Source organism: Haliotis rufescens, unplaced genomic scaffold (genome assembly GCF_023055435.1).
Source record: "Haliotis rufescens isolate VD_foot unplaced genomic scaffold, xgHalRufe1.0.p SCAF_1, whole genome shotgun sequence".
Classification (NCBI taxonomy): Eukaryota; Metazoa; Mollusca; class Gastropoda; order Lepetellida; family Haliotidae; genus Haliotis; species Haliotis rufescens.
This window is the reverse complement of record NW_025963779.1, coordinates 80,460,022-80,484,390: the sequence shown is the minus strand read 5'-3', so window position 1 is coordinate 80,484,390 and position 24,369 is coordinate 80,460,022. Positions and strand designations below refer to the sequence as shown.

The 24,369-nt window shown below is 39.9% G+C and overlaps 1 protein-coding gene across 2 annotated transcripts in view; it reads left to right on the top strand.

Moving 5' to 3' along the window:
• The window catches only part of LOC124143748 (furin-1-like), a 219,910-nt gene that overhangs the window by 115,627 nt on the left and 79,914 nt on the right, over positions 1-24,369 (top strand). For both annotated transcript variants that reach the window (XM_046512815.2, XM_046512816.2), the window contains exon 4: positions 18,221-18,349. In XM_046512815.2, coding sequence (XP_046368771.1) covers positions 18,221-18,349 — 129 coding nt within the window. The remainder of the gene's footprint in view (positions 1-18,220; positions 18,350-24,369) is intronic.

The window sequence follows — 24,369 nt, the reverse complement described above, 5'->3', positions numbered from 1 at the left end:
ACAGGCTATTCTCTCTCTCCCCTTCCTGTCCCCCACGTCCCCTCCCTCACAAGCTATTCTCTCTCTCCCCCTTCCTGTCCCCCATGTCCCCTCCCTCACAGGCTATTCTCTCTCTCCCCTTCCTGTCCCCCATGTCCCCTCCCTCACAGGCTATTCTCTCTCTCCCCTTCCTGTCCCCCATGTCCCCTCCCTCACAGGCTATTCTCTCTCTCCCCTTCCTGTCCCCCATGTCCCCTCCCTCACAGGCTATTCTCTCTCTCCCCTTCCTGTCCCCCATGTCCCCTCCCTCACAGGCTTTCCTCTCTCTCCCCTTCCTGTCCCCCATGTCCCCTCCCTCACAGGCTATTCTCTCTCTCCCCTTCCTGTCACCCATGTCCCCTCCCTCACAGGCTTTCCTCTCTCTCCTCTTCCTGTCACCCATGTCCCCTCCCTCACAGGCTACCCTCTCCTCTCCCCTTCCCATTCCCCACGTCCCCTTCCTCACAGGCTATCATCTCCTCTCCTCCCCCTCCCTCAGGCTACCCTCTCCTCTTCCCTTCCCGTTCCCCACGTCCCCTTCCTCACAGGCTACCCTCTCCTCTCCCCTTCCTGTCCCCCATGTCCCCTTCCTCACAGGCTATCCTCTCCTCCCCTACCCTCACAAGCTACCCTTTCCTCTACCCTTCCCATCCCGCATGCCCCCTCCCTTACCGGCTATCCTCTCCTCTCCTCCCCCTCCCTCACAGGATACCGTCTCCTCCCCCCTTCCCGTCCCGCATGCCCCTTCCCTTACCGGCTACCCTCCCTCAAAGGCTACCTTCTCCTCCCCTTGGCCCCATGAACATTCTAGAGTTGATCATCCCACTGGCACAGTGCCAGACCACAGCACGTGACTCCATGGAATTCCGATTTAGCATCTTGTTGTGAGACATAAGAAGGTAAATCAAGCCGAGGTTCAATAGTGTGCAAGCGTGTTTTAATTTTGACAGTGGCTTCACCTGTTGTTCAAATAAACACAGGGTGCTTTTTGGTACACCGTCAGCATCAGGCTCAGCTATATGATACAACTCCCACAGAAAAAAAACACTTCCCTACTCAAAGGGCCCTTTACATTGCCTACTAATTGTACAACAGCGTTGTAGTATGTTTATACCATTCAACCATTAAGCGTCCATTTTCGGCATGTATATTTTGGTTTCATGAAAAAACCTTTCTCATGTTTCAATGGTAATTCCGTTTGTCCCTTTGACCAAATGGGATTTTATCATTCCAGGCCATGAGCTGTAGGTTCCACAATGTCTCTTGTTGTAGTTTAAAAGTGATATCTGTAACAATATCACCCACGAACGTGATGGATATCTTAAAATATCTGACGCCAAATCTGTATTGATAGCTAATATGGTAAGAGAAATATGTTCTTTATGCAAACTGCATTCAAAATATTAAAGTATTGTTAGTTGTATTGTTATAATATTTATCATGAATTCGAGGTCAGAATTAAATTGAAAGAAAATGTCCAGTGGAAAAACAAACAGCCATTAAAACTGAAGGGCTGGGAGGCATTGAGATCTTGGGATAGGGAGATAGAGTGGATAATCAATGAATGGGTTCAGACATGTGCTCAAGTGCTTGGAATACGGGGGTAAAAAGTTGGAATGTAATTCTGAGAAATCGACAGCACGAAACTTCTGTTTCCTCTGTCTGTATCAGGGGACTGTAAACTGAAATCTACATCCATGTTTTTTCGTGGTTGATGAGCCAGTGTGGAAAGCTTTTTTTCCTAGTGGGTGGCTTACTGTTTAAAGTAGAGTTAGTGCTCTTGAAGGATCAGTCACCTTCAAGCTACTTCACAAGAGAAATGTAAAAACACAGACCTTGTTTTTCTTGATATTTATGAATGTTAATGTTGAATGCATATCTGATTGAAGATTGAATGGTTATGAGTAGTTTACTGGGATATATGAGGAAAGTTTATGAAGAATAAGATGGTAACAGCCTCTGTTTGGCATGATGTTACCCTGTGTGATGAACGCTCTTACCACATGGCTACCATTCCTCCTCCACTTGGCTTTTGGGGTGAGTTATCTCCCTTCAGCAAGTGGTGGATCATGAACACGTGGGTGAGTTATCTCCCTTCAGCAAGTGGTGGATCATGAACAGGTGGGTGGGTTATCTCCCTTCAGCAAGTGGTGGATCATGAACAGGTGGGTGAGTTATCTCCCTTCAGCAAGTGGTGGATCATGAATAAGTGGGTGAGTTATCTCCCTTCAGCAAGTGGTGGATCATGAACAGGTGCGTGAGTTATCTCCCTTCAGCAAGTGGGGATGAACTAGTGTGTAGGAAAGGTAGCTTGGTGGGCGAGTGCCAGGGGAGCTGTTCTCAGAGCACCATGCTGCAATGACCTGGTTGATTGTGTGTCATCACACTGCATACTCCCAGTATAGGGAGAGTTGAGTTTTACACCGCTTTTAGCAAGATTCAAGCAATATCGTGGCTGGGAACCCTGGCTTTCGGCACAACGAGTGAAAGCTTTAACCACTAGGTTACCCAGCCCCCCAGCCCTCAATTTAGAACTTATGCACGTATGAAGGTGGTGTTAAACCCTATGCCACTCACTCACTCACTCACTCACTCACTCACGGTTGATGCACTTATGAAGGTGGTGTTAAACCCCATGTCATTACACTCACTCACGCTTTGGTCTCTGTGTCTATTAATCTTAATACTTTCTTATCCAAAAGGATCTCTGCTTTCTGCCTCCCTTGGAAACATTTTCTTCAGTTCTAGCCCTTTAAGATATTGCAGTAGGAGTGCCTTCTTCTCCTTCCCCCTGTGATTGCTATCATTGTGTAGCAACTGCGTGTATGTGCAGTGTCTTATCAGTGTAGCTTGGAGCATCATGTGTAGGGCATGGACAGTAGCAGTGTATTGAAATCAGTGATCAGCATGTCCACGGATGTAGACAGGAACCGACCCAGCAGGCTCTGCAGCTAAATGGAGGAAGCAGCTAAAACACTTGATAAACAGGATAAATATGTTATAAATTGTTTTTTAAGAATAGATTTAGATAATTAACTTTTCCTATCTCAAACCTTGGAAAAAAATGGAGAACTTGAATTGGTATTTTGGTGATCAGTTTAGATGATGAATGTTATGAGAATATTAATGGAAATATGAAATACTATCCTACCAGGTTATTAATAGAGTCATAGTGTACTTTCCATTCAGGATGTCAGTAGAAGAATGGAGTGCTATCGATCCTGAATATTAATAGAAGTATGGAACATTACCATCTAGAATATTAATAGAAGTATGGAACACTATCCATCCAGAATAGTAATAGAAGTATGGAACACTATCCATCCAGAATAGTAATAGAAGTATGGAACACTATCCATCCAGAATAGAAATAGAAGTATGGAACACTATCCATCCAGAATATCAGTAGAAGTATGGAACACTTTCCATCCAGAATATCAATAGAAGTATGGAACACTATCCATCCAGAATAACAATAGAAGTATGGAACACTAATCCATCCAGAATATCAATAGAAGTATGGAACACTATCCATCCAGAATATCAATAGAAGTATGGAGCACTATCCATCCATAGAAGTATGGAGCACTATCCATCCATAGAAGTATGGAGCACTATCCATCCAGAATATGAATAGATGTTAAGAATGGAACACTCCCAAGAAAGAGGTGTAAAACTCATTACCATGGTAGTGACTATCCTGAACAATTCAACCTTGGTAGTGACTATCCTGAACAATTCCACCTTGGTAGTGACTATCCTGAACAATTCAACCTTGGTAGTGAGTATCCTGAACAATTCAACCATAGTAGTGACTATCCTGTACAATTGAGTGGAATTGTTTGGCACATGTTTGAAGTGAATAAGTTTGGTGTATTTCAGTAATTTCATGTGATATCAGTTTATTGTGGAAGGAAAGGCTGAAGGGAATTTTGTCACTGGAACTTACAAATTAAAAGTATGGTGCCCCATTGAGAGGATGCTTGTTGTTTGCTGCACTCAGCAATATTCCAGCTATATGACAGCGGTTTGTCAATAATCGAGTCTAGACTAGACAGTCCATGATTGACATCATGAGCATTGATCAACACAATTGGGATATGATGACATGCATCAACCAAGTCAGCGAGCCTGACCACCCGATCCCGTTAGTCGCCTCTTACGACAAGCATAGTTGCCTTTTACGGCAAGCATGGGTTGCTGAAGACCTATTCTACCCCGGATCTTGACGGGTCTGACAGTATGTGGCACCGTGCTGCAGTGATAATATAGATATACATCCTGACTTATGACAGGGTCGTGTGGTAGCCTAATGGTGAAAGTGGTACAACTTGTGTACTCCAGTTCTGGTGTACGTCCCCTGCCATGACATGACTGGACTATTGCTTGAAGTGGTGTTATACTGAACTCGGTGAGAGACTGACAGTGAGACCTGAGCTGTAGTATCCAAGTGGACTGACTCCATGGAGATGCTGGCAGTAGTCCACACCACAGTAGTTGTGTGTTGATACAGAAGCTGCTGTATGGGTACATATGCTAAAGTCTGGTAATTCTATAGTCTTGTATATATCTATTGTTGTAAACCATGATCTGTGAGTGAAAACATCTGGTCTTGAAATGAAAATGTCAAAAATTTATAGAAAATGTTGACATTGCATATGCATTGTGTATAGATTTTCAAATCTGTATGTACTGTGTGGGCAAGCGTGTGCTAATGTGACATTTCTGCAGAATAGCAAAACATTTCGGTAGAAATTTGGTCATGTGTTGCTCTGCAGCAAGGTAGATGAGGAAAATATGAAAGATGAAGAGTCACATATTCTGAGAAATAAGTGGGGCAGTAAACCAGAATATAGCTTTGTAGAGCAGCAGAACACTCACGGACTCCATGCTGGAGGAGGTCGTGGCAACAACATGGCTGGCAACACACAGAGGGAGGCAGTTTCTAATTTTATCGTTTTACTCTTTCTAATGATCACAGATAGGATTTTTTCATATGGTTATAGGTTGAATATATTTGACGGCATATATAAAACTAGATAGTATATGAAACTAGATAGAGTATGAAGACGTAGTGAAATCTAAAGAGATGTGAACTTGGCATTCTTCCCAAACACACGGACCACCATGAATGGCTCCATTTTTGTAGTAAAAACAAACCCATTTCATCTTAATGCAAGGTAATTATTGAGGGAAGGTGTTGTTTGTCTAAGTAATTGCTTCATGTTTCCTTTGTATATTTTGTTTATTAATATGATATTAATACTTTTCTTCATAAGATTTTCCTTTCTTGTTTGTCTTCCATCTGTTTTGGGACATTTGATAAAGAGAGAAGTGTTGTTTGGTAAATAAATGTCAGCTGTTGGAATCACCAAACATTACCCAGGCAACGTTTAGTTGCACCATCTGTTGAAATTCAAAGAATAAGCTATCTGGCAAAATATATAACATGATATAACATTACATGTAACCATTTACACAGTCAGCATATTCATAACATAATGCTTTGAACTTTTATGGAAAATTAAGATTGATAAATGATACCCGATAGCAAACAGACTGAATTTTTTCACTGAAGAACTGTGATTATCAAACCCGACTGCCTCATGGCTTCTTTGAGTCTATATCTTCATGGGCAGGGCAGACATGTTGGTTTATTCGAAAACAGCAGGATTTTTGCTGGGTGGACCCTCAATATTTAAGATATGGGTGTGATTATTTGTCAGTCATGGCGGGGATTCTGCTCAAGGGATAATGTTTGTCTTACCAACCTACCACATGTTGAAGCTTATCAAAAGTTTTCAAGAAAACAGTTTTCCAAACTTGACATGTTTTGCCTCTGAGTGCATGAGTATTTGAATAAAACTTTGATTGTTTTTTAAAGAGTTTATGAGGGAACAAATAGATGTTCACCCCTCTTAAGACAAACAGTAATATGTGTCATTGAGAAAGATCAATAAACAATTAAGAGGAGTGAGTGAGGGTGTTGGGTTTAACGCCATTTCAAACGATAATCTCGGTACAGTCGGCTTTATCCAACGCTAATGATGGGAACTGATTTTATCAGTGCTATTTAGACCCGTTAATCTGACCAGTCTTGCACTCGGACTCTGACACACCTAATTTGTAATGGGTTGAGGTCACTCATTAATCAGTCTCATTAATCCGACACAGTGATCAGAAATTCCGTGGTCATCTGCCTGCTAGTACACAGCCCGTGTTTGATGCAAGATGAGTTGACGATTGGCTGCAGAGAAACCTGCTTAACGATAAACAATTATTCCTCGAAATCAACAAAATGTGATTAATCACATGTCTAGATTAACTAAAACTTATGAAAGACAGATTTAAGTTCTCGCTACTGCTGAGGATATCCCATTCTTCAGCTCAAGTCAGAACGTACTTTCACGAACTTTCACCAACCAATGAAATGACAAACTGGAAGTCAACGTGAGCCAATAAGAAAACAGCTTTCTTGAGCTTTGCTGCATAAGTTTTAAACAGGCGACTTCCATACCAAACTACGCTTTCAAAAGTATTGTGAATCAGTCATACAGCCCCTAACTGTAGTTCAGAATGCCCTGTGTTAATTATTTTGAGGTTGCATGGTTAGGAAACATATTCCGCTGACAGTATAACATAACAATAGGAATATTTCCTTTTTAAACATACATGTTTCATTACCTATCTCTTAGTTGTCCAGGGGCGGTCGGGTAGCCTAGTGGTTAGAGCGTTCGATCGTCACGCCGAAGACCCGGGTTCGATTCCCGACATGGGTACAATGTGTGAAGCCCATTTCTGGTGTCCCCCGCCGTGATATTGCTGGAATATTGCTAAAAGCGGCTTAAAACCATACTCACTCACTCACTCACTCTCTCACTCTCTCACTCACTCACTCACTCACTCACTCACTCACTCACTCGTAGTTGTCCAATTTTTTATCACAAATGTTAATACTACTTAATTTTGTTTAGCGGACATACTTGTTAATCCGACATTATCATTTGCAACCAAACATGTCATATTAACAGGGCTTGACTTTATATCACGGCATTTCCACTTAATTTGGGAGGAAAGCCTGAAGTGATGATGTGTTTACCACTTTGATGAGACCCACGAAAACGGATATGGTGCTGAGAAACCTAGAAACATAATCATTGCGAACCTGGGTTGAAACCATGATCACAGGTTCCAGATGCAACTCTGCACCGCAAATTGTGGCACCTTAGACGACTGGGCTACCCATGCGCCCTGTGAGAGGAACAAAATATACCTCACTATATTTACCCTATTTGGATGAAGCTAATTGTAGTACAAGGTAACTTGAACTTGGATACATTCTGTATATGTCTTTGGCATCTGCTAAGTGTTAGGCATACAATGCCAGGAAGGTTTCTCACTAATGTTAATCATTAAGACACTTATTTCATATGCTTATGGTATGAGAAAAATAACCTTCAAATTACAACAAAGAGTGAGTCTTGAGAGAGCTGATAAAAAACAGTATTAGTCAAGAGGACGATAAAAGAAGTAATTAGCCTCACAACCTGTGACAAGCGCACTGAGAGTTACGTCCCTTTATACATCATGCCCAAGGTCATACAGTTGTTATGGCAAAGATTTACGAGTTGATTGGCCAGACTTTTGAGTAGCCAGGGTTCCTGTTGTCCTGGAGGAAGCTGTCTGGTCAGCCATCTTGTTATGCAAAGAGTGACCAGAGTCTCAAAGGCAGGAAATCACGCCTTCTGGCTCAATCAGTTTTATAATTTGTACTTGATGGCAAGTTTCATAATACATTATAAAACTGACCTAAATCAGTGAGATAGAAAAAAAATTGAAAGTATATATGGCAGTGTATTAAAATTTTAAGAAGTCATTTCAACTACAGCAGAACTAAAAGTAACAATATAGTGGAGATGTGTATGACTTTCGGAACAACCTTCATCAAATTGCTCTATTTGATCAATGAATTATTCATGCCAATACCAAATCTGACAATATTTAATTTCCAGTACTACTGTCAATCGGTTAATATAGTATTCATCATTACAGTGCCAAAGATCTAATAAAACACTTTAAGACTTGTGTATTTGCTTGACTGGTTTCCTAACATGGCCAGGGTCTGCATATTTATCCAAGCTAGCTCAAAGGGACACCACAGACTTCATCAAGAGACATAATCTTTCTTTAAAGCATCTTGCTTTGGCCTTAAGTTGAAGTGAAGGCTCTCTCTGTCAGGAGACCAATTGACATCTCTTGGACCTAGTTCCTTTGTAGCAGATTCTTTGATTGTCTGCCAGACCAGTTTCTGGTGCAAAGCCAGGTCATATTCCCAAGGCAGTGTTATTCTTGAAGAATATTCATACAGCATGTCATAGGTGCTAGAGGAGTGTCGGACCAACTGGGCCCAGGCATTTATTGTTGGTCTGTGACAATGACTGTCTGTGCTGGCTTGGGGTCAGGTGGTCACTTAATTGGTTGACCACCTCTCTCTCACAGGCTTACTTGTGAGATAATGCTATTTGACTATCTCATTGTCAAAAGCATTCAGCTGGAGTGCATGCAATGATTCTAACAGGAAGGGTTAAGGTGACATGGAAACACATTCGGAATTTGTCAGTCTTCATAAACAAGAAGAAATCACTTTGAACTAACCCGTGCTACATGTACAGATTCTAAGGCAAATCATCCCAAGGACAGGACTGATTACATTTAATAAAAACATTACAGTTTCAGGGGTGTTCTTATTTGTGTCTGTTGGAGTAAAAAATTATAAAAATGGACATGGAAATGAATAACAGGAAGAGGCATGTTTCAGGTGAAAGTGGGCTGGTAGGATCTCCGTCATTGAAAAGTTTGTTCATACTCCCGTACAAAATGTGAAGCTGGTTGTTGAAGAACTGCCGTAATGTTCCTGGAACATTGCCCAGAGTTGAGTTTTACACTGATCACTCATTCATATCTTTAAATCTAATACTGTTCACGAGGTGCTTCAATTTTTTAGGTTTAAAGAGTATTCACTTTTGTTGTGATGTCATATATTAATCCTCAAATAAGAATTGTTTGATTTCCATTTGTATATGTATTTGCATAAAGTTTTGTTTAGGAAATGTTTGTGGTATTCTCCTATTCTCTCTTGTACACCACACTGAAGAGAGTTATGTTGACTTGTAGTGTGTTTTCCTGCAACTTGTTAGTATGAAGGTCAACGATTCCTCACAAACAAGTTCTCCACATTAGAGCTGTGTTCCCAAGTGACTTTCTTGCTGCATTCCACAATGTCATGCATGTACTGGAGCACCAATAGGATGACACTGTGTAATGCTGTCTCTTCTTTGATTTCCACTGTTCACATTGTTGGCATAACCTATTGATTTGTATGTTCTGTGGAGAATAACATTTCTTGTTTTTGGTGCAGCGCTTTTGAAACTGATGTGTGTTACACAATTGGAAGTGGATCTGTCAGGATGTGCCATCTTGTCTACAATGATCTGTAGTGATCTGTTGGGGATATAATTCCGGCCCCATGGGGATATTGGGACACAATAGGTTACCTCGTAAGAGGGGACTACATGGGGAAACCGTCATGAACGCCATCTCTCAATTGTAACTGTAGGCACTAATGGAGGGGATCATTGCCGGCTGGTGGCCATTGGTTTATCTGATCCAGACTTTTTGTAGAGTTATCTATGACATGGATGTAGAGTTCTTTACCACAGTGTAAAACCACATTCACACATCTAGGTCTAGCTTCTTCTTGTTGGTTGTAAGAGGTAGTTGCTTTGGATGGTCTGGTTTGGGTGATTATATGTCTCTGTGCCAGATTGCGTGGATTGTGCCAAGTCCACACCTTGAAGCATGCACAAAGTGCTACATTAATACCCCAGTCAGTGGATCAGTGTGCACTTAATTTTCATTCACGGCTCCCTGAGGAGTATACAACTCAAGCTGTTGGTGATGCTGACCACTCACTCACTCACTCACTCACTCACTCACTCACTCACTCACTCACTCACTCACTCACTCACTCACTCACTCACTCACTCACTCACATACCCACCCACTCACTCACTCACTCTAAATGAAACTTAAATTGTTCTACACTTTGTGTTTGATCTTGAAACTTGTTTAGTAATTTTGAATGGTTGTTGGACTGATTTGAGGATGTAGGAACATGGTCATGATCATAGGTGTTGGGTTATCTTAATGTGTTGGTTCTGTTTGTGTTTGTTTCATGTACCCGAAATACATAGTCAACACATGAACTTGACATTGCAACTAAAGGACATTTGCCAGTGTCACTGGTGTTATCATAAACCTCCAAACTGAGAAACTGCTGACTCTAGATTTGATATAGTTATGGTAATGATGACCTCGGTTATTTGAGCAGGGATATTCATGAACTGGTTGGCATGTAATGTAGGATGGGGGAGAGGTGCTGGAACACCACTACAGAATGTATGAAATACTGTATATCCCTCCTCGTAATGTAAATGAGTTGTCAAGATTGAATTCAGGCGGACTCAATTGAGAGTTGCCACTACATGAAGCGCAGAACTGACTACCAAACACGAGCACGTACGCTATTACGCTAAAACCTACTCCCTCTGTGACACACTGCATAATAAAAGTATTGATTGGACGAAGCCGTTTGCTTTGTAGATGACCTCTGATGGGCCCTGGCCAATCATCTGTATTCCTGAGCCACTTGGTACACTTGGAGCCAAGTCGATATGCAAAACCAGCAACGGCCATGGCTAGATTATAGGCTGTGAAGCAAACACTGTAGATGAGAGAAAAATAATTTGGCAGGACAGAATATCTGAGATATATGTGGTAGACGTTTGCTGGCAGTGGCTATTGGGAGAGTGGTGTCAAGTCCGTTAATGTCAAGGTTTGAATCTTTAATCTGCTTATACAGATAAAATAAACAACAGTCTGAAGGAGTTGTGCAAGGAAATAACCTCTTCATAGAATTATTTGAATTACTTTGAATTATTTACAGTGTGTGTATAGAACTCCCATTAGGAAAATAAAATTGTGCCTGTAAGATCCTTAGGTCAAGGACAGCAAGACTTAGGAAAGATTTCAGTAGCGGAAAGTAAGGTGAATTTTAGAGTCAGAATCAGTCATCAGAGGCTGTCATTCGAGTCAGTCATCAGAGTTGGTTGTTAAAGGCAGTCATAAGAGGCAGATATCAGGCAGGCATTAGAGTCAGTCATCAGAGTTGGTTGTTAAAGGCAGTCATAAGAGGCAGATATCAGGCAGGCATGAGAGTCAGTCATCAGAGTTGGTTGTTAAAGGCAGTCATAAGAGGCAGATATCAGGCAGGCATTAGAGTCAGACATTAAAAGCAGTCATCAGAGTCACTCATTGTAATCAGTCATCAAAGGCAGTCATTATGGTCATTTATCAGGCAGTCATCAGAGTCGGTCATCAAAAGCAGTCATTATAGTTATTTACGAACCATTGTCAGTCATCAGTATTTGGGGGCGGTCAGGTAGCCTTGTGGTTAAAGCGTTTTGATCATCACACTGAAGACCTGGGTTCGATACCCGACGTGGGTACAATGTTTGAAGCCCATTTCTGGTGTCTCCTGCTGTGGTATTGCTAGAATATTGCTAAGAGTGGCGTAAAACCACACTCGCTCACACACTCATCAGTATTTTCTTTGGTTGCAGGAAAACAACAGCTAGTGTCCATTGCTTTTCTTCCCTAGGAAGGCCCTTACACAGTTAATATGAATTGTACCGTTCCTACTGAACTCATCTGGATAAACACAATTCCCTTGGATTATATATACATGATCCCAACTGAAATTGTCTGAAAGGCTGAGTTTCCGGGGGAAGATGAGGTCTTGACTATGATTGTGGTGAGAGTTTTTGCCGCAAGTATTCACACAATCTATAGGTTGTGGGAATAAATCATCCCCATGTTGTGTGAAGCCATTGGCAGCCTAAACAAGTATAGTAATGTAACACAAACACTACAATGGAAGACAAACACCAGCTGTGTCTATATGTTCAGATGCCTGAGACAAAACATGGGTCAAGCCAGAATATATATCACCACATATTTTGTTGATGACAAGAGTAGTTCTTAAGAACTTGTACAACACAGCTGCTATTGACCATTAGGTGTATAACGCTGTATATCGCCCATGCATACTGCGTACACACCCTCATAATAAACTGGTAGTGATCACAGTGGAAATATTCTGTACTTGTCTACAAAAGAGGAAACAACTACAAGGAAACGTTTCCCTGTGCAGTCGTAATCACTAGCTCTTGTTTGACTTGTTTCCTCTTCATGTCTACTGATCATTACCAGTATTCCAAGATGCTAACCAAATCAATGGCCAGACGGACCCCAAAGTGAAAATTAGATTATCATAGACTAATTGTTATTTCTGCATGACTGATAGTAGCTGTTTGTTATTGAAACAGGGAAGTAACTGAGTCAGGCAGACAAGCTCCTGGTATATTTCTTGTATGAATTTAATAATTGCTTGGTTTGAATTGGAGATTCGAGCTCTGCCTTGATTGCTTTCATAGTACATGACTTTCTGTTGAATGCATGTGAAACGAATAAGAAGTTTATGTTCAAATTTTTATCCTGCTGCCATTGTATTGGTTCTTTGGAAAAATGCTGGAAAGGCATGAGCTATTGAAACACTGATGTAGACACATTAATAACAATGAGAGGATACTGGTATTGAGGATATAGGAAATTATTGGATACCTTCCAGAGAAAAGTGGAGGCGCAGATAAAGTACCTGCACTTCTCGTATATTAGCAGGGGACTGCATGTTATTTTCATGAGCAGACTGGGGAATGATAAGCCAGGTTTACTCTTGAGGAGTTCTTCAGGACTGATATCTCAGGACACGATAACCCAATTCAGTCCAGTTTCTGAATGCAAAACCCATTAAGAAGGTACTAGGGAATTTTTGCCATGTCATTAGTAGTCAGTGATAGGAGACTGCAGTGTTGGGAGGTGGGGAGTTGGAGGCAGGGGACAAGTTGCTGTAATTGTTTTGACAGTGGAACCTTACATCGAAGTCCAGTGAAGTGACAAGCTTGCATCCTACAGACCTGGCCTTTCTGTCTTGTCCAGCTTGGAAGTTAGGGCCTCTTAGTGGGAGGCTATAAAGTATATTGAATCAGATCTTGAGATCCTTCCAGCTGAACGATTTATGTATCGTTGGATGATTTTTGAAGTAAACATTTGAGAGGGCGTGATTATTAATATGATATGTCATTATCATTTGTGTACATGAAGCTGTTAGACCTAACAGAACTCATTGATAACTGTCTTGGGGTGAACTGATGTTTGTAGGCACATGTATGTTTTGGGTTTGATTGAAGACAATTTTAACTTGACTATTTTTACTGATATGAAATGAAATGTTATTCTGTGGATGCCCTCATGGAGATTCAACAGCATCACAACTAGACCTACAGTAAATATATTATTAGATTACTGTCCCCGGCTGCTGCACATTTCTACCATCCCCAAGTACATACTGGCGTAGAAAATCACGACAACTACATGCATTCACTTATTTGTTTACTAGATAAAATATACTTTATGCATTGTTTACCAAGCAGGTTTGTGTGATTCTCATCTATCAACAAGTGGTATACAAAGTAGACAGTTTAAGAAGAAAATGGATTATTTTCCGCATTTTATATAGGAATGGGTGCTGTCCTTCCTTCCGTCCATCCGTTGTGTTTCGTTTCCAGAGATGAACTAAAAAAACATGAGAGATATTTTAATCAAACTTGGCACAAAGATAGGTCTGGTGGTGAACTGGTGCCTTTTGTTAGTTTTGGATTTTTTAAAAGTTTATTTTTCGAGTTTCTATGGCAGTGACATCGATTTAAACTGAAAATGGCGGTAGTGCTCGTGTCCGGAGCAGATCTTGAAAAACGTACAATATTTCTTGCCTTGCACACAACCAGACATGACATATTGGCGGGGGATATGAGTATTTCATACTTGTTATAAATAAGATGCCTCTGGCTTCACAATTAAGAAACATTTGGATGAAATGCTATTGATTTATTTGCTGTGGCCACAGAAACAAAAACTGTTTTGTTCTAGTATGATTTTACTAATGTATGACACCCACAACAGCAGGGCACGATGACATCGACTACACTGGGCCATAAGGGATTAGCCAAGTCACCAAGCCTGATCACTCATTTTATTTAATAGGCTCATTCCAGCAACCAGGGATACTGGTGACCTAGTCTCCCAAAGAAACCCCACAGGAAGATTCAAATAAAATACTCCTTAAACAGATGAAAGATACTCCTTAGACAGTTGTATGCAATTCCAAGCCAGACTCTGCACATTTTTAAGGCTGGGGATTAAATATGTCCCCTGATGAAGTGGCCCTGAGACATTGTCATGAACAATAAAGAAGTTCTTATCGATTAAAGTTTCATGTCGTCACAGATTAAATATATTTATGCGTATGAAACAATATTCTCCAAAATGTTTGAAATTATTTATCAAGTAAATATTTTTGTGTGGACTAATTTGAATAGGGACCAGCAGCAGATAATGACCCTTGTCCAAGATCCCCATGCAGCAGAAGGTATTGATTGGGTGCAGACTGCTGCAACACTATCTCACAGTTCCTGGAATATCCAGGAGACTTGGAGATCATACTGCTTGCTAGATATGTATTTGTACAGGTCAATCTGACATCAAGAATTACATATTGATTTGAACATGTCCTTATTCCTAATGAATCCAGTGTATGTATTTACATGGATGTTCAGTGGAAAAAGGGGACTGGGTTTTCCATGTTGTATGAGTAATTACAAGTTGTCATGAGTCTTGACTGAGCTCTTGACACTCTGATTGAAATGTTAGGCTGTAGATGTAGGAGCATAATTATATAACAATAGGCTTGCAATGAAGTGTCTTACAAGGGTGTGCATCAGAAGCGAATAATTATGATGATGCTACTAATGATATGTTGGATTCAGACTGGTCATTTATCAATTGTATTTGTATCATTTTGAATGGTGCATCAGATCCATATTTTCAAACAAGGCTGGCTAGTTATATGGATGGGCAATTTGGCTGATAGGCACATTTTTCTTTTTTCAAAAATATCCCCATTACCTCAAGGTGTGTCATTTTGGGTTGATAATACTTGTCAGTGATGTTCAAATGCCAAAACTATTTGTTGTCATTAGAATGGCATGAATAAAATATCTTAACAGAAAAATGACTGTCCGTTTTTCTTCCTTCCTACTTCAGTATATTTTGTTATTGACCCCTCCTCCTTGGGCTGTGCTTTTTGGGGGCAACCGTCCTCTGTGTCTCATCAGGGGCGGTCGGGTAGCCTAGTGGTTAAAGTGTTGCACGTCACGCCGAAGACCCGGGTTCGATTCCCGACATGGGTACAATGTGTGAAGCCCGTTTCTGGTGTCCCCTGCCATGATATTGCTGGAATATTCCTAAAAGCGGTGTAAAACCATACTCACTCACTCACTCACTCACTCACTCACTCACTCACTCACTCACTCACTCACTCACTCACTCATCTTCCTGCCTCACATGCAGGAAAACGGGACATTTTTACCCTTTTCGCAAACACCTGGTGTCATCACTGATTTTCAGTGATCCATTCATATAATTTTCACTACTGTTTTGCCTCTTACGCCCAATGGACTGTGTTTCAGCAGATATTTGAGACTGATTGTACTCTGGCATTGACGTTTTCTATATAAGCCGTGATTCATGAAGAAGGAGGGGAGAGGTCCAAGTGTGTATGATGAAAGTGATGAAAGACGTGTGGAGTTTAAGATGATTACTCAGTATCTTGAGAGTGATGAGGAGCAACTCTATCGTATGATCCTGGGTATCACAGGGGGTCTGCCTTGAATTTCACTTTTCACACTTGCTTTTCGGAATTCTCAAGAAAGCAAGAGGCAAGATGTTGGGTGTCTTTCCTATTAAGATGAAGCATTTAAAGTGTGCCAAGCTACCTACTTTTTGCGATCACACTCCTCAGCCAATGTGAGGCACGTGTACATCACCCACTGTGCAGTTCCCTGCACTAGACAGGCTTGCGAATTAACTTGTCATGTCTGATTTTGATCTGCTTCATAAAGTTGCTGGTGCAACTGTTTGGCAAGGAATATTACTTTAAACAGCGACTTGTCAAGTGTAATTGAATGAGATCATTGTACCTCCTGTATACAATGCTGTACAGCATGCCTCGGTTACAAACTGACAACCACTTGATTAACTTGTTCTGGGAGGAATTACCGAAAAGTCAATTTTTTTGGAATTAATTTGTGGAAAATGTCTGTGTTGTTTGGGATAACAGTTTTTTCAGATGATTGTCAGACAGAATTGCCTGTACAAAATTTTATGAAAGAATATTGTTTTTCTTTAATTTTCAGTCTGTGAGGTATTTTGACATTTTATTCATAAAGATCATTCAGCTTGCTGGGTTGACATGAACAATTTCTAGGTTAAGTCAAGGAAAATACAATGAACTGAGGGAGATGATATTTTAGTGCTTTGGTATGTTCAATACATGTTACATCATGGCTGCCGGTTCATACTAAAAGTTAACATGGGAAATTAATCTGAATAAGGATTTAGGGTAACATATCAATTGTGGATTAATTTAACTGAAACTTAATATGTTACAAATCTGTCAACTGGAGAATGACTGCATACAGTTTAGTACCATGTGGCTTGTATATATGCTGTTTTCAATAATTCCCGGCATTTCATAAGCCTTCAGGTAATTCAAAATTATATGTAGCTTTTTTTATGTAAAAAAATTAACAAAAATGTGAAATTCTCTGAAAATAAACCTCAGGGGAAGACTACATGCTTGAGAAACTCCATCAAATAACTATTTCACAATTGATGAAATATATTGATCCAGAGGTAGAGTCAAGTCCAGAAGAACTTGCAATGACCTCCAATGACCTCTGAAGTATCTCCCAGGAGCTGTTGGTGTCACTGACAGATGTTAAATTGTGTTACAGCCATCTACGCTCCACTGATTGGTATTGTCATGTAATTATACCTCTCACTAAACAGAGGCACTATAGTCTCCTGAGAGGCATGCGAGATGATTGGTGCTTGTGTAACTATGCCGATCTGCCTTCATAGTTGCTGGCACCATGGCATTTGTCTCCAGCATCAAAGTATTGATGATGAGGATGGGAATGATAGGTTGTGGGGCAGTCCGCAGTTCTTCACCCCATAACCTGCATTTTATGAGGAGGAAGATAATAATGTTAAAAAGAATGATCATGATAATTATCATCTATGAGCATTGGGATCCCTGTTTGTTTGATTGTCAAACCATAGATATGTTACATGTAGTTTAGAACAGCGGAGTTCCTGTTGCAATGTGGCGTCGATACGGCAAAGGTGCATTAAACCTTCAGGGATCTATCTAGGCTTTAAAATTAAGTGATCTGATCAGGAAAATTGTGAATTTAAGTTAGATTGTCTTAACATTGCTTTCAATGTAGTAATTGTAAAGTAAGTATTAATACATCTTCCTCTTTATTGGTACTTTTGTCAGTGCAATACAAGTCCCCTCTTCAAAGCCATTACAGTGGTATAACTATAACAACACTGAGCTGGTAAATTTACAATTCCAGTTTGGGAATTTGTGCTGACATTTGATGTAGACTTGGGGCAGAACATCAGCCTCTGAGCAGGTCTATTAAAGATCAGACCTCACTTACTCATCATTCATGGAAAAACACAATTCCACAATTCCAGATATATGACCACTGTCTGTAAATGATCAAGTCTGGGCCAGACAGTTCAGTGACTGACATCATGAGCCTTGATCTTCAAAATTGGGATAAGATGACATGCATCAACTATGTCGATGAGTCTGATCGCCCAATCCCGTTAGTTGCCTCTTATAACAAACATGGGTTGCTAAAGACCAATTCTAACTCAGATCTTCACAGGGCTTATTCAGACTTTCTCTGAGCTATCCTTCAGCTCATGCAGTTATGATATCAGATAGACCCTAAGGCACTGGTGGCAAAAATGAGTTAAATGTTTCATTGAATTTTCGTTTTGTACAGAAATAAGATGCTTTCATTTTGGTTTGTTCTTATTCCTTAGAACAATAAAAAGGTTACCTAGGTAACATACTCATTGTTATTTGATGATATTGTTTTTATTACAGAACCGGGGCGCTGGCTTGGATATGAACGTCAGGCAAGCATGGAACTTTGGGTACACAGGGAAAGGTGTAACTGTTACAATATTGGATGATGGAATAGAAAAGGATCACCCTGACCTGAAAGATAATTATGTAAGTATTGTATTGCCTGTGTATATCATGAAGGAAAGAGACCTGTTTTTGCTGTGTCAGTGTAAACATTGTATGTTGTCTTTTCTTGTGCTGAGTATATGTAACTCAAGGGTTATGCAAAGCATGTGCATTATACCACTATACACTTGATGGACGTAGACTCCGGGTTCGGGTAGCTGGGTTGCTTCTCTTAAGCATGGCAGGTGTGCCCAGCATCAAACCCTTGCTCATGGGTTTCACCAAGGTGGTAAACATCTATGACCTTGGTAAACATCTATGACCTTGTAAACATCTATGACCTTGGTAAACATCTATAACCTTGTAAGCATCTATGACCTTGTAAACATCTATGCCATTGGATAAGTCTCTGACCTTGTAAGCATCTATGACCTTGTAAACATCTATGCCATTGGATAAGTCTCTGACCTTGTAAGCATCTATGACCTTGTAAACATCTATGCCATTGGATAAGTCTCTGACCTTGTAAGCATCTATGACCTTGTAAACATCTATGCCATTGGATAAGTCTCTGACCTTGTAAGCATCTATGACCTTGTAAACATCTATGCCATTGGATAAGTCTCTGACCTTGTAAGCATCTATGACCTTGTAAACATCTATGCCATTGGATGAGTCTCTGACCTTGTAAGCATCTATGACCTTGTAAACATCTATGCCATTGGATAAGTCTCTGACCTTGTAAGCATCTATGACCTTGGATAAATCTATGACCTGATTCACGCAAGGCAGTGAAGGACGTTTCAAATTTGCCGCATCAGAAACTAAGGCGTGTTGATGCTATTCCCTATATTGACTTGTACCATTTGTCCTGTTTTTTTTTCAGGTAAACAATTGACTTGCCTTTGCATGTGTTTGTGACAGGTACCACCAGTGGAGCAGGATATGCTTCACTAACACCTGTTATTATCACTATTTGATAGTGACTCATAAACACATGATACAGTCAGGAATTGTACATTTGACTCTTTTAGCAGAGATATCTTGTGGCTACGGAAAGGGTTTTGTCGCTTTTATTTACCTTTCTCATTAAGCTTACATGCCATACACATGACTACAATACTGTTTAAATTGGCATTCTTTAGAAAACAAAGACATTGGATAAAACAATGATAGTACATCAAGTATTTTCTTTGTTAAGAATGGGCTTTACAAATCACTGATGGTTCTAGGAGCGATAGGTTCAAGGGGGCTGAAGGCTATATGTTCATTTCTGTATCTTGGAATATGAGTGCAGCTACTTGGAATAGATAGAAACATTGGGTCTGAAGATGGCTGATTCAAGCAGGTTCTCCTCACAACATGAGAATACTGTGGAAACTTGAAACACTCACCTGATCCATTGTTATCCTCATGTTCTTGGATGGAATAGAAAACACTCTGTGTTGGACTGGTCAAATGTTTTTGTGTCATCAGCAAAACATGTCTATTTTTCACACAATAATCTTGATGTTGTAACACTTATTCTCTTTCAGGCATCATTTACATATTTACAAGTATATTGTCTTCTTTACCAAGGAAAAAATAAACAAAGTGGTGGGCTTGTAAACCAAACCGACTTTATTTACTTATCTGTGACAGCACAAAAATATTGTGCAAACCAGTTTTCTGTGCAAAAACCTCAAACCATCGATGAAATGAAGGTTTTGCAGACAGTGCTTGTTTTTATACCAGCAAGCAGTCAAAAAAGTTTGCTTTTTTGTGTCCAGTATATGCATCCAAATCTGTTTTTACCATGTGATCGCTGTCCTGAATGACAATTTGTAAGCCAAGAATCTGTTTAAATGTTTGATAAGAACAGGCATATGTCAGCACTATGTGTGTGCTTTTCAGCACGGTGTTTTTATGTACAACGCTACAGCTCCCAACCTCATGTAAGTTACTCCATTCTGGGAGCTGATTGTTTGTTTTGGTTGTAGCATATCTCATTGTGTTTATCTGCCCTGAATTTGAGGACATTTTCCATTTTCCTGTTGAACATCAAAGACAAGTCAGTTTATTCAGTATATGAGAGTGTAATGGTTCCACATCTACACCAAATACTGCACTATTTGACTTCAGAATTGTTTAAAATTTCAGCTGTTTTCCTCATGTGAGTGTGCGGAAAATGAAAATATTGTCTAAAGATAATCTCCTCTAGTTAAAACTGATAAGGTATTGTCTCTGTATGTGATACAGTCTTTTTTCCAAATTTGATATTTTACCAGAAAATGACATTTACATGTCTTACTTGAAGGCATTTGATCTTTATTCAGCTGTTAATGTTAATGTAATGAATTTTAGGTACATGTTTGTACTACCCTGCAGCTTCTCCATGTTTCTGATGGAGAAGATTATTCTCTGAAAAACCAAGGTTAGATTACCTGAAAATGTTGTGAGAAATATCTCCAGCACATACACGACACATAAGAGCTCCCATAAACCAACCGTTAAGGGCAATGAAATTTGTTCTTGTCTCTTCCTGAACCTGAGATCAAAGATCAGGTATTAAACAGCCTGTGGCAGAAGATGTGCAGAAGCTGCTGCTGCAGGTTTAAGGGGGTTGGACTGCAGGGGCGGGGAAGGGAGCAGGGAAAGATCGGGAACTGCGCTTTGAGGTAGAGACTCACAGCTGGAAAGTGTCAGTCACAAAATGCAAACATTTATTCGCACATGTAGTGAAGAGCTTGTTTCCATTGCACTTGTGAGTGGTGAAGCACTTGTATCTCCTGTGGGTTGTAGCCCTGCCAACTGGCACTGTTCTAACTTCATGATATACTTGTATACATATGTCATAGACTCTGATCAAGGAACACAGGGGAGGAGATACACTTATACAAGCCAATAACCAACAGGAGTCAGTTTGTGATTATTGCAGCATTTCATTATCAAAATCCAAGAAACTATATTTTGTGGTTCTCATGCGATGGACTTCACAACTTAGGTCAGTTGTAGGCAAATCATAGTTTATGTGTTTGACCTAAGGATATTTTGAAACTAGCAAAAGTTGTATTTTAGGTACATTTGATAAAAATATCAAAATAAGATTGTTAGAAACAACCAATAAATATGAGCAGTTTTTTTTATAAATCAAACCATTTCTTTGGCTAAAGTGTATAGAGAGATATTAAACCCTATGCAATTCATTTAAAGAAAACTACCTGCATAATAATAATACATTTATATAAACATAGATCTGAATATTAATGTTTTACCCAATTTTATTTTATCATGTAAAACCATCTGTACTGGCTTTAAATATTTAAAAATATATTTATGCAATTTGTAACATGATAAGAATACATAGATAATCATTTGAAGAGCCCATGAGATTGAATCTGCAACCTGAGTTTCTTCCATCTTTTAATTATGTGTATAACAATACAAGGCACTTAATTGATTTTTGAAAAGACAACCAGAAAAGCACTGGCTTTGTTGTATGGCACAGCCATTTTGTATTGTCTTGGAACTTAATGCTAATAGCGGTTTCCTGTTTTCTCTGACACTCTGACAAGGGAATATTTTACATCCAATTTTGTTTTCCATCTATTTCCATGGGATGAGGTGGTGATTAGGCATCACATGATGTATGTACAGGAAACGTGTCACTTCACTCTGTGGTTTTTCAGGGAACAATGGCAGATTCTGCTCTAAAACACTGACATTATTTTGCATCCATATTTATCTTATTTCCTGCATGGAAGATGTGCCAAATGGTAAAATCCAAATGTTAAGTTAACTCATTATCTTTGTTTTGCCATCATTTAACATGTATTTTTCAAAAATAAAAAGCATGTTTTAAATGAACTTGGCAGTATTTTGGAATTTAACAGTTTACTGTCTGTTTTTTTTCATCTAATGCACTTAAGACCTGGGGAAGATGATGGATGGAGAGACAATGGTTAGGTGAAGGAACACATTAATAATGCCCTGTAACAGTTTAAAACATTTGTGTAGAAGAAAGCTTTTGTTATGTTTCTAAGGTACATGAATGTTAATACAGATTTCAAAATAGCTGTACAGTACAATTAGCAGAGAATATAATCATTCTAAATCTGAATGTTACTTTTGGAAATGCTTTGATTAGTGTTTTGATCATGATCAAACAAAGCAAGTACACATTATCCTTCCTGTAGCACATTCCTGTTGAGGTTGTTGATCGGGTTGGGATCTTCGTCTTCATTGTAATGCCTCTTTACTTGAAAGTTTAGATTCCTTCATCTGAGAAATTACTTGATTTGCAGAAGGGTCCTTACTTATGAGAGTCTTTCCTGTATCATTGCTCGTCAACTTTGCTCATCAAGTTTCAAGAAGAAACAATAACTAAAGGTCATCATGGGTGCTCCTCATTAGGAATTGTTTCATGGATGTCAGCAGCAGAAGCAATCGTGGTCAATCAGCTGCTGTTGCAATTCTAATGAACACTCTACCCTGGACTTGGCAGAAGAAAGAGCTGATCCCTTTTAACCTTTCTTCCACCTTAATTCAACTTTCTCAAAGGAAGCTCTTTCTGTACTCATGCCTGATTTGCAATGCAACCCTTATCTTTTTCTTGACAGTGGTTTTGTTCCAAGGTCTGTGTTTATGGGTGTTTGAAATTCAAGCATTTACAAATTCGAAAACAAAGTGATCCTCTTTCTTTGAGCTGAAAGAAAGCAAGGATGTATTATTCTGGTAAATTTAAAAATGCCAGCTTTCCAGTTGCACAGTTGCCAGATGAGAATATTTTAGATTTTAGTCACAGTCGGAGTGGGTAAATTAAGCATCAATGTCTAAGGGTGTTTGAATGTCTCTGTCGCAGGAAATGTTAAGGTGTAAAAAGCAACTGACAAATTCAAATTTATTCACTCATGGGATTTTGTAAAAGTTCATTTGAAACATAAAAAACATAGCACAAGCACACACATTGCTTAGTTTTTATGCCACTGAAATGTGCTAAATACTTTTCACTCTGCTGGTCTGGACTAGGTTTTCAGCAATGTTTCAAGAATATCATGATGTTTATGTTTTGGATAGAAACTAAAATGAATCAAATGTATAAGTCCAGAAGTTACTTGAGCCACATCATGGTGGAGACACAAAGAATAGGCTCCAGACATTGTACTTGCAGGACAGAATAGGCATGGACTGTGATAGGTGTGTATGATAGGACTTGTATGGACTGTGATAGGTGTGGATGACAGGACTTGTATGGGCTGTGATAGGTGTGGATGACAGGACTTGTATGGGCTGTGATAGGTGTGGATGACAGGACTTGTATGGACTGTGATAGGTGTGGATGACAGGACTTGTATGGACTGTGATAGGTGTGGATGACAGGACTTGTATGGGCTGTGATAGGTGTGGATGACAGGACTTGTATTGGCTGTGATAGGTGTGGATGACAGGACTTGTATGGACTGTGATAGGTGTGGATGACAGGACTTGTATGGACTGTGATAGGTGTGGATGACAGGACTTGTATGGACTGTGATAGGTGTGGATGACAGGACTTGTATTGGCTGTGATAGGTGTGGATGACAGGACTTGTATGGGCTGTGATAGGTGTGGATGACAGGACTTGTATGGGCTGTGATAGGTGTGGATGACAGGACTTGTATGGGCTGTGATAGGTGTGGATGACAGGACTTGTATGGACTGTGATAGGTGTGGATGACAGGACTTGTATGGGCTGTGATAGGTGTGGATGACAGGACTTGTATGGACTGTGATAGGTGTGGATGACAGGACTTGTATGGACTGTGATAGGTGTGGATGACAGGACTTGTATTGGTTGTGATAGGTGTGGATGACAGGACTTGTATGGGCTGTGATAGGTGTGGATGACAGGACTTGTATGGGCTGTGATAGGTGTGGATGACTGTTTAAGTTGTCTTTCCTTGAGCGGCATCTGGTACATAGTCATGGTTTTGTGTGTCTATAGTTGGAGCATCCACATATAAGAAATCTGGAAAATAGATCTCCTTATCTTTTCTGACATATAAAACCAACTTTCTGAGAATTAGTGTAGCTTATCAATTACA